Consider the following 12,006-nt stretch of genomic DNA (forward strand, 5'->3'; position numbering starts at 1 on the left):
CCTCATCCTGTGAGCACACCTCATGCGCACACTCCTCACCCTGTGAGCACACCTCAAGGGCACACCTCATGCGCACACTCCTCATCCTGTGAGCACATCTCAAGGGCACACTCCTCATCCTTGAGCACACCTCAAGGGCACACTCCTCATCCTGTGTCCCCTGTTGACATCTGCTCTCACACTTCTAGGACTCAGCCTCCAGCTCTTACTTATGTTTGTGCCTCAGATCACACCCGTGCTGTTCCAAGACTGAAATGGTTTCTTTCCTACCAGGTCTGCAAGGATTTTCTCCTACAGCTCTGGAAGAGTCAAGTTTCTTCATGAACAGCGAGAAATTAAAAGCACAACTCTTGCAAATTCAAACAGAGCTGAATGCCTCACAGCAAGAACATGAAGAGTTCAAAGAACTAACTCGGTGAGGTGCACATGCACACACTTGTTTCTTGACCCTTTGGTGTTAGAGGAGAAGAGTTGCCATATTACTTAAAACGTGAGCCTTTCAAGCAACCAACTGTTCCGGTTTATAGAGACAGCGCTTTTTCTTGCATCCCTTTGCTGTGTATTTGGTAGTAGATCATACAGATATTTTAAGCAGTGCTCACCTGTTGAATGTCAATTGAATTTGCAGAATGACTTCCTCTCATTACCAAATTTAACTCACAGTTATAACTAAATCAAGATAGTTTTAGAAATTAAAGATTTGTTAATCCTGGATGCTTATTGTGTAAAATGATAAAGTACATTGATACTATGACCAAGGTTAATTTAACCCTAACCTAAACTAACCTAGAAGCGTTAATTTTGAAGGTGACAGTATATTGACTTGAGTTTGCATTCTACCATTTACTACCTGAATATCTTTAATGATCACCAATCTCTGAGCCCTGATTACACATCTGGACAATGAAGGTTTAGCTTGGGCAAGTATTTTTACTCAAAAGCCAGTTTATATGAGAGTATAAACTGTAGTATACCTATAAATGTTTATCATTACTTCTTACCTGAAGGTACTAAGTCTTAATATCTATTAGGAAAAAGCAGCTAGAATTAGAATCAGAGCTTCAGTCTTTGCGAAAAGCAAACCTCAATCTTGAAAATCTTTTGGAAGCAACAAAAGCCTGCAAACGCCAGGAAGTTTCTCAGCTGAATAAAATACATGCTGAAACACTTAAGGTGGGTATCTGGAGCTTCTACTTAAATTGGAGTGGTCTCTTTTATTAATAAAAGCTATTTCCAAACAGATGGTGGAACACCCCTGTGGCAAGGTCAGGGGGTTAGGAATAAAACATTTGGGATCAAATGTTACTTGGTTATTAATTTCAGACTCTGTTTCCTAACACCTGAACCGTTCCTTTTTCTTCCCACTTTGTTCTTTTCTTTGAGACAGGGCCTCATGATAGCCAAAGCTGTCCTCAAACTCACTGTGTATCCTAGGCTGCTCTTGACCTCTTGATTCTCCTGTTTTCATCCCATTGAGTATATATCCAGCTTTGCAGTATGCTTATGTAACATTGAAAGATGGATCTTAAGCCAGGTCTGTGGTGTACTTTCTTAGTCCTAGTACTCAGGAGGCTGAGACAGTCCGATTAACTTGAGTTCAAGGCCAGCCTGCTCTACAAAGCAAGTTCTAGGACATCCAGGGATGCACAGAGAAACTCAAAAAACAAAAAACAAACAAACAAAGCCAAAGGTGGGTTCTAGGTCTTTGTATATTAACTGGATTCTGGTCATTCTTACTTCCTTCGGGCAGCACGGGGATTGCACTCAGGGCCTCATACATGCTAGGAATGCCCTGAGCTACATCCTCAACCTGGCTTTTGGGTTTGGGGTGACTCAGTGGCTTTTATAGTTGCCAGGTTCCCACGCGCCCTAATGGGAGTCTGTTGGAGACATACTTGTGTAGGTGCTCACTCTAGGGGGTCAGCACTGAGCTGCAGAGGGGCACTGAGCTGCTAGCACACTCCACGGCAGGCACCCTGAATTGCTGAGGATTTTTGTTCTGTTTTAAATTCGATGTATTCCTTTTATGTGTGTGTGTCTTGCCTGCATGCATTGCTCACAGAGTGCAGAAGAGGCCTTGGATTGAAAGACCCCCGAGGGGTATCTTCCGTCAGGGAGACCCCCCTCCCAAGGATCAGCGAGACCAGTTGTTCGGCTGCAAACAGCAAGAGGCTTTATTCAGTACACGGGTACCCGGGGCGACAAAGCGCCCTCTGGGTGGAAAGCTCGGTTTTTATAGGGTTTTAGAGCAGAAGCGCGGGTACAGAAGCGAGAAGCATGGTTACAGGGAGCTGATTGGTACATTTAAATGAGACCACAATTTGAGTCAGAGTTTGGCAGGGACACCAGGATACCAGGAACTGGGTGGTCGAAACGGTCATGATGACCCCTTAACTCGGCCGCCACATGTTGTTTTCCTTAGGACTCCTATCTCAGCTGGAACAGATATCCCATGAGGGTGATCAACACAAGTTGTTTTTAGCTCAACTGGGGCAGCCTGACCGCAGATATCCCAAGTGGGCGACACAGCTGGGTTTCTCAGTAATTTTCCAGTTCCCCACCTAGCCTGCAGTTTCTCAAAACAGTGGTGTACCACAAAATGGCGTTAGCTATGTTTAACTTAGGGTGAGGCGGGGGGTCTTTCAGGATCTCTCACCAGCCCCCGCCCTGGACTCTAATATTTGCCAATCTGATGGGTGAAAAAGGGGCTCTTTTTAAGGCTCTAATTGTCATTCCGAGTGAGACAGGGTATCTTTATATATTTTCATGTCCATTTGTATAGTATTTGTCATGAGTTCTTCTGATTTCTATAGGTTACTTTTACAATTTATAGTTTTTATGTGTTACTTTTTCTTTAGTATATATATTCTGCCATTGCAGTATTTGTCTTTCATTTTACATGAGATGCTTTTTTTGTCTGTTTATTTGTTTGTTTTGTTTTTCAAGACAGGGTTTCTCTGTGTAATGGTTGCTGCCCTGGAACTCAATCTGTAGACCAGACTGTCCTTGAACTCAGAGGTCCGCCTGCCTCTGCCTCCTGAGTGCTGGCATTAAAGAACCTGGACCACCACCCTCGTAATGTTTTTATTATAGAGAAATTTCCAGTTTTCTTATGGGCAAGTGTATCTTTTGGTGGTGTGTGTGTGTGTGTGTGTGTGTGTGTGTGTGTGTGTGTATCTTTAGTTTTATTTGTATATTGAATCAGTTGTAGATCTGCCATTTTGTTTATTAATAGAAAAGATTTAAGTTCTTAAAATCTGTTCCACTAATTTGAAATTTCTACAAATAAATCACTTTTTCAAGATTTTGTATTTTTCCCAGTGTTCTATTTGATGGTATATATGCTAATCACTATTTTACTAATTGTTCCCTATTTGTAATGCAATTTATATTGGAGAGAGACATCTTTATTTAAATTTAGATAACAAGTTTTCAAGTTTTCATTGAGACAAGATCTCACTATAGCTCAGGCTGGCCTTGAACTAAGGTGGCCTATGGCCTCAGCAGCATAAATCCTGGAATTAAGGTCAGGAGCCATGATGCCCAACTTCAAGTTCCATTTGTTTGTTTGTTTGCTTGCTTGCTTGCTTGCTTTTCAAGACAGGCTTTCTTTGTATGGCCCTGGCTGTCCAGGAACTTGCCTGTAGACCAGGTTGGCCTTGAACTCAGAGATTTGCCTGCCTTTGACTCAATTTCTGGGATTTTTTCTTTTTTAAAGATATATTTTTTATTTGTTTATTTATACAGTATTCTGCCTGCACATATGCTTACAAACCAGAAGAGGGCACCAGATCTCTCATTATAGATGATCTTGAATCACCATGTGGTTGCTGGGAATTGAACTCAGGACCTTTGTTAGAGCAGCCAATGCTCTTAACCTCTGAGCCATATCGACAGCCCCCAATTTCTGGGATTAAAGGTGTGCACCACCACTGCCTGGCTTCCAGTTCCATTTTAAAACCATATTGGAACTTTGCATGCAACTGTATTGAACTGATGGGTGCAAAGATGTAGTAATTGATGGGCCTTTTCTATTCACCTGCTCTAGTTCCCACATGCTGAGACAAGAGACCTGTTGACTTAGTCAGCAAGCTAAGGCACTATAGCCAGGCAAGATGTTCGCCTATCCTAACCCTCTGTGGTAGTTTGGCTACCTCACAGCACACGCCCAAAGTGGTCCTGCCTGTGCTCTTCTCCACCAGCTCAGTCCTTGTGGCCACCTGGCTTTCTCTGCCTCTTCCTTGTTCTCCCTTACCTTGTGGTCCCTTCTTGAGATCCCTCAGCTGGAACGGAAGTCCCACTGTTCTCCTCTCTTGCCTTTATTAGCCAGTCAGATAATTGGGGAGCAATGTTTACACAACACTGGTCAGTGATTATGACAATGCCCATGTCCAGATTGCAGCCAGGATTTGGGGCACAGATACCAGCATTTGAGTACATAGACCAACCCCCAACAGATGGGCTTATTTCCATTTGGTCCCATGCCTCAAGAACGCATCCTCTTTTGATAAATTAATGAATAAAATTTTAATTTTTTCTGTTCATAAAATCTCTACATATTTTTTATTTTATATTAATGTTTCTTTCCACACTGTTCTTCTGCAGATAATTACAACTCCGACCAAGGCTTATCAACTCTGTCCTAGACTGGTACCAAAATCAAGCCCTGAGTTGGGAAGCTTTGGCTTTCTGCACACACAGAGGTCTAGCATGTTAGATAATGACATATTAAATGAGCCAGTGCCACCTGAAATGAGTGAGCAAGCATTGGAGGCCGTTTCTGAAGAGCTTCGAATTGTGCAGGTAATGCTTGAGTTTTAGGAAAAAGAAATAATTGATTGTTCATTTAAGTAAAATCTGAGTAATAGTTTAACTCTGTAATTTTTATGTTTGTATATAAAATGATAGGTCATCTCCGCTGACGAAATAAGTCAATACAAGTCAGAGTAAAAGAATAAAAAAGGGCAGGTTTATTTAGGAACTGTGACTCCTGGCCTTGTTCACCAGCTTCATGGGACAATCCTAGAGGAAGTTGCACCCAGACTCTGGTGGGCAGGGTTTTTAAGAATTGTAGGCAAAGGAAAATGATGTGCCCGCCACAAGCGGGACTTGTGCCCAGATACACGGCCATCTGCGGCAGAAGGCTTGGGAACCTGTGACTTTGGGTGAAGGGGTTTGGGACAGCCGTCAGGAATTCGGAACTAGGCCTTGGAGGGAGGGGGAAGGTTTGTAGAGAAGGAATAGGAGTTAGCCGATCACGTAGGAAGTTGGCCACCAGAGGTTCCTACAGAACATAAAGGGTTCTGTCGTGTGGTTTTTAGCTCATTCTTTATTGAGCACATTACACTCCACTCTCTATGGCATTAGACTCGTGTTAATGACCAGTTTTCCACTAGTTTCACCTGTCAGAACTGGTTTAAATGGCATAGACATAGAATTGTGTTGGCTAAAGAAAATTATGGCATCTGACAGGATTTTGTTTCACAGATTAAATTTTAGGAAAGTTAATGTATTTGAAATAGCTTAAGATTTGGCTATATTGGTATCTTACTAGTTTATTAATTAAATTTTACCCCTTTGTTCAGTAAAACTTGGAATCTCAATTTCGAGTTTTGGAATGGATACCCCAAATTTCAGTTATTTTCTTGTTCTAGGCCAAAGAGACCTTTGTGATAAAATAACCTCATGCAGCACTGAGGAAGCTTCTTAATGGCCTCTACAGGGCTCAGTGGTTAAGTCTGACATTTAAAAAACTGTCTCTAGAGGGCTTTGTAATTTATTTCATAAATACATATGTAAAATAAAAATTCTCATATATATATATATATGATGTACCTTCTTACCCAAGTACCATCTTTCCAGCTCCTGTGTCCATCTCTTTAATTTTATTTATTTATTTTTATTTTTCAAGACAGGGTTTCCCTGTATAGACCAAGCTGGCCTAGATCTCAGAGATCTGACTGTTGCTGCTTCCCTAGTGCTGTGATTATATGCATGTGCCCCTCAAGACTAACACTCTGTAATTTAATTCAGGGTTGAATTTTAACCACTTCTTTTCTTTGTGTTTGAATTTATCCATTTTGACTAGATACAGTGTAATTGTGAAACAGGAATGATCAGTGTAGCCTTCTCAAGATACCTGCTCCATTAGTCTTCTGCTGTTTGCTCCTGTAAGGGTTTGAGCTTATTTTGCTTTGGTTTCTTGTCTCCTAAATCAAAAAGAAATAGGGCAGGAAAGTTCAGCAGTTGGCCTGCTTTTCTAGGGACCTAGGTTCAGTTCCCAGCGCCCACCTGGTAGCTTACAACTTTCTGTCATGCCAGTTGCATTACAGCACCCTCCTGGCACCTGTGGGCACTCGGGGTCAAAACCACACACACAAAATAAAAGCAACAACTTTTTCAAAAATTGGAGGCATTTTTGATGACTACAGTGTATTTAATACAGGAACAACTGAGTGTTCTTCAAGTCAAGCTGGATGAAGAAGAACATAAAAATCTGAAACTTCAACAGAACGTCGACAGACTAGAGCACCATTCTACACAAATGCAGGAGGTAAGGGTCAGAGCAGAGACTCAGAAAAACAACCACCAAGTAAAAACACTGTGAGAGGAGGATGTTCCTTCCTTGGAGCTCCTCCTGCTCTTGAAGTTCTTCTTGTTTTTCCTTGATCATTTATTTATGCTATTTAGATAATTGGTCTTAAAATTTCATGGTAAATGTATAATAAATAAATGGGTTATAAAACATAATTTTCTTCTCTGACTCCTTTTGAGCCCTCAAAACATTATCAGATGAAATTTCCTTACCAAGCCCCAACAATTATTTGTACTTTTGTGATAGTGAGACAGAAATCCATTGTCTGAGTTCTGAACCGTTTAGTAAGTGTGCAAGTTTGTTTAGAAGAAATCAAAAGGCCTTGTCCACATTTTTGTGCTGATCTTGGATTGTGTCAGTCATCTTCATCATAGCTCGTAAACAACCAAGTTTTGTCTTCTTTGACCATTACTAGACAGTAAACACAGAAATGAATGGTTTCATTGTGTCCTGGCAACATTTTCAGTGTGTTCATTCTTCCCCGAAGCTTTTCTCATCAGAAAGAAGTGACTGGACCAAACAGCAGCAAGAACATCTTGCGCAGTCGCGGGATCTTGAAAAGCAGCTTCAGGATGCTCAGACTAAGAATGATTGTAAGTTTGGACAGTTGAGGACCCTGGAGCTCAGTATCTTTTTGATCATTTAAACGAATGTTTTTGTTTATTTATTTTAAGGGGTGGCTTGCTTTGTTGTTAGATAATTGGTCTTAAAATTTCATGGTAAAGGTATAATAAATAAATGGGTTATGAGACATTTTCTTCAAGATTGCTCACAAATAAAAGTTACAAGTTTAATTAAATGTTGAAGTTTAAGAGCTGTGGAGATGGTTCTGTTGCCTTACAAATTTGAGGATCTGAATTCAGAACCTGGAACCCACATAAAAAGCTAAATATGGACACACACACACACACACACACACACACACACACACACACACACGTTGCTATCCCAGAGAGGTCAAGATGGAAGGCAAAGAAGAACAGATCCCAGTCCACCGTAATCTAATCCACCAGTGAAAGGCTTTGTCTCAGACAGTGGAAGGCGCCTGAGCAATTACACCCAAGTTCATGCTCCAGCCTGCACACATGCATTCATGAGCAAGCATACCTGGGTACACACACACACACATGTTCATGCTCCGACCTGCACACGTGAATACATGAGCAAGCATACCTGGGTACACGCACACACACATGTTCATGCTCCGACCTGTACATGTGAATACGTGAGCAAGCATACCTGGGTACACGCACGCACATACATGTTCATGCTCCGACCTGTACACGTGAATACACGAGCAAGCATACCTGAGTTCACGCACACGCACGCACACACATGTTCATGCTCCGACCTGCACATGTGAATACATGAGCAAGCATACCTGGGTACACACACGCACACACATGTTCATGCTCCGACCTGTACACGTGAATACATGAGCAAGCATACCTGAGTTCACGCACACATGTTCATGCTCCGACCTGCACACGTGAATACATGAGCAAGCATACCTGGGTACACGCACGCACATACATGTTCATGCTCCGACCTGCACATGTGAATACATGAGCAAGCATACCTGAGTTCACGCACACATGTTCATGCTCCGACCTGCACATGTGAATACGTGAGCAAGCATACCTGGGTACACGCACGCACGCACACACGCACACACACAGTTTAAGGTGCTTTAAAAATGAAGTGGCTTTAATTTGAAAGCTGAGTTGCATTAATATTGACAAAGTAAAGCATAAATTATTAATATAATTTATGTGGGGAATCTTTCCTACTTTTTTCTTTATCAGAGCATTTTCAGGTAATCCAGCAATTAGGTGAAGTTAGGGGTTCAGAAGGACAAGGTCCTGGGCTACACAGCAGGTCTAAAATATGTTCAATAGTTTGTAGTAAAACTAGAAAGTCCCTTAATCTAGTTTTCAGCTGGAATTTCCTTTTGAGACTGGAAGTGTTTGGAAGCCCATGCTGAGAAGCTCTGGTAAATTATTGAAGCATTTCAACAGCTAAGAGTACACCCCTTAGCCGGGGGGAGGGGTGCCTTTAGTCCCTGCATTCGGGAGGCAGAGGCAGATGATCTCTGTGACTTCGAGGCCAGCCTGCTCTACAAAATGATTCCAGGGAAGCAGGACTACACAAAGAGAGCCTGTCTCGAAAAAAAAAAAAAAAAAATGAGTACACTGCTTTCAATATGTTAAACCTCACAGCTTTTCCTGTAATTAATAGTTTTTGTGTGTTCTACAGGAAAAAAAATACCTTACAACATTAAGTGGCCTAAAAAGGAGGAACAGATGTTAACTCTTCCCGTCTCAGCAGAAATGTTGGAACTGCTGGGTATGGTAGCGTATGTCAATAATCCCAGCACTCAGGAAGTGAAAGCAGGAAGGGGAGGAGTTCAGGGCTAGCCTTCTACATGGAAAAGATAAGGCTAGGCTGGGGCAAAAGAAACGTATTTGCAACCATTACCTAAGGGGAGGAAGAAGGGACTGGAGAGATGGCTCAGTGGTTAAGAGCACTGGCTGTTCTTCCGGAGGTCCCTGGTTCAATCCCCAGCACCCACATGGCAGCTCACAACTGTCTGTAACTCCAGTTCCACAGCCTCTGACACTCTCACACAGACATATATTCAGGCAGAACACCAATGTACATAAAATAAAAATAAAAAAATAATAAATTATTGGGGAAAAAAAGGAAAGGAAGAAAATAGAAAACTTAGTGTTCAGTGCTTAGTTGTTGATTTTTGCCCTTGCAGTGGTTGTATTTATTTGCCTTATAAATTGTATGGGCTCGTTTATTTGCCTCCTTTATACAGAAGGTCTCTGTAAAGAGACCTTTTAAGACCCTGGTTTCTTTGTTTTCCAGTTTTGAAATGTGAGGTGCATGACCTTCGAATTGTTCTTAATTCTGCTGACAAAGAACTGTCTTTGGTGAAACTGGAGTACAGCACATTCAAAGAGAATCAAGAGAAAGAACTAAGCCAGCTTTCTGAGAGATGTGTGCAGGTGCAGCTTCAGCTGGACAATGCCAGGTAGAGTTGTCCTGTTGGTTCAAGGCACATGCTTGAGGTATTATGCTCCCAGTTCACACTGCATAAGCCAATAAGTGCACTCTGTTTTCTCATACCAATTTGCTTCAGTACAAGCTGGTTACTTTTTTCTATTTTAAGTCTATTGATTTGTTGTTGTTTGTTTTTGTTTTTCTGAGACAGGGTTTCATTATGTAGCCAAAGGGCTGGCCTGGAATTCACCCTGCTGGTATTAAAGGCATGTGCCAGCATACCTTACCTGATCTCATTGAATCTTAATTTCCTTTGTTTATTTGTGAGACTAGAACTATATCAAAAGTATAAACAATCTACTGAGCTATGTATTTAATTGCTATCTTAAAAGCAATGACTATCCTATTCTTTAAAATATATTGGTCAAAATGTAATTATTCTTCGTGTCTCTGTGTTACAGTAAGGTGCTTCCTGGCTTCTTGCTTTCCAACACTCATGGCTGTTCATGCTTCTGAACGGGGGAGCACAGCGCTGCCATTTGTTTCTCAATAGTCTCTGCCTACTTGTCCTCTTCTTCATACCATGAACACATTTACATGTCCCCTCTCGCTCATCCTTATCAGCAGCTTCATTGTCCCTTGTGAGTCTCTGCTTCTTACCTCCTTCAGTTTGCACAGCATATGCTTCTGCTGTGTATAAGCCAAGATGTCTGTTCTGCATAATTTAGAGATGAGATTGTTGGCTATTTTTTTGGATGACCGCTAGGTACTGCAATGTGTTGGAAAAGGAACAAGAAGATGTAACTGAACAAGCTGAGGTTATATTCTCTCTTGGTTAGAAGTAAGCCGTATATTCTATCCTAAAACATCTTCCTTTGAGCAAGACTTGTCATAAATGGCTGGAAATTAATGAGTAGCTAGTTGCTAGCTAGTAACACTTAAATGAACCTCATCGCCAATTACCAGTTAGCTAATAAATTATTAATCAGTTAACCACATGAGCAAGGATGTGGAAGAGATGCTTCAGGCCAACGCTCCCTTTTCATGTGTAGCCCCTGGCTTAGTGGTTCTCACGTGGGCACCAAGGGCATTCCACACAAGCCCATGACAGCACTTTGTGATTGAATCAGAAAACCTGATTCATAGAAAAAAATGTTTATACTCTCCATTTCAAAACATTTTCCTGGTAAAGATTAGAAAATGAAAAGCTTCTTGAGAGCCAAGCCTGCCTACAGGATTCCTACGATAACTTACAAGAAGTAATGAAATTTGAAACTGACCAACTTTCAAAAAACCTCCAAAACTCCAAACAAGAGAATGAAACTTTGAAGTCTGACCTGCACGTAAGTGATGAACAGGGTCGTAGCTGTGGGTGGATCGTGGATCTGGGCTTCCTGTCCTATGCTCTCTGACTTCCTATACCAACCATGGAGCTTGATAGTTCTTTAACTGCCTGATACTTCCAACTGTCAAACCTAATACACGGTTGTCTTGTAGAATTTGGTGGAGCTTTTTGAGGCAGAAAAAGAGCGCAACAACAAATTATCATTGCAGTTTGAAGAAGATAAAGAAAAGTGAGTGTTGTTCATTCTTCCTATTAGTTAGAATAACCTGCAGCCCTCCTGCCTGAGTCTTCCATGTGCTGGAGTATAGGCATGCACTACTTTTTTAAGATTTATTTATTATGTATACAGCATTCTGCCTGCAGATCAGAAGAGGACACCAGATCTCATTATAGATGGCTATGAGCCACCATGTGGTTGCTGGGAATTGAACTCAGCACCTTTGGAAGGACAGCCAGTGCTCTTAACCTCTGAGCCATCTCTCCAGCCCTGTGCACAGCTTTTAACTTGTGCTTTTCTTATTAACATCTTGTGAGGAGTTATTTTCTGTTGGGCTGTAGCTCAGTGATTAGCATATTTGCCTATTATGTTTGAGGACCTGACTTAAATCCCAGCAACACAAAATTAAAAAAAAAAAAAAAAAAAAAAAAAAAGATTTGTTTTCCTTTAAAGCATTGCAGCAGATTGTATATGTGTCAGTGAAGAAAGCAACGTCAGTTGGTAATGAGCTTAGCAGCTAAGCAGCCCTGACACTAGCACACATAGCCATAATGAGCAAGCGCCTCTGTAGTCACAGTGTGGAGAATGCGACTGATTAGTCTTTGCTTCTGTCGCCGTTGTTGGGGTTTGGTTTGGTTTTGTTTCATTGCTTGGTGGCTTTTAGAGACAGAGTCGCACTTTGTAGTCCTGCTGACCTGACACTCAGAGATCTACCTGCCTCTGCTTCCTGTGCACTGGGATTAGTGTGTGCACACCAGACCAGACCACCACAGGGTTAGTGTGTGCACACCAGACCACAGGGTTAGTGTGTGCACACCAGACCACACCACCACAGGGTTA

At 41.7% G+C, this 12,006-nt stretch overlaps 1 protein-coding gene across 1 annotated transcript in view; it reads left to right on the plus strand.

The window, feature by feature from the left end:
* Kif15 (kinesin family member 15) overlaps positions 1–12,006 on the plus strand; it is a 59,452-nt gene that overhangs the window by 27,094 nt on the left and 20,352 nt on the right. The window contains exons 15-22 of the mRNA XM_055601557.1: positions 274–415; positions 1,032–1,173; positions 4,606–4,803; positions 6,446–6,553; positions 7,083–7,188; positions 9,470–9,635; positions 10,797–10,947; positions 11,102–11,178. Of these exons, the coding sequence (XP_055457532.1) occupies positions 274–415; positions 1,032–1,173; positions 4,606–4,803; positions 6,446–6,553; positions 7,083–7,188; positions 9,470–9,635; positions 10,797–10,947; positions 11,102–11,178 (1,090 nt within the window). The remainder of the gene's footprint in view (positions 1–273; positions 416–1,031; positions 1,174–4,605; positions 4,804–6,445; positions 6,554–7,082; positions 7,189–9,469; positions 9,636–10,796; positions 10,948–11,101; positions 11,179–12,006) is intronic.

The sequence above is a fragment of the Psammomys obesus genome, unplaced genomic scaffold (genome assembly GCF_907164565.1).
Source record: "Psammomys obesus unplaced genomic scaffold, mPsaObe1.curated_primary_1811, whole genome shotgun sequence".
NCBI lineage: Eukaryota > Metazoa > Chordata > Mammalia > Rodentia > Muridae > Psammomys > Psammomys obesus.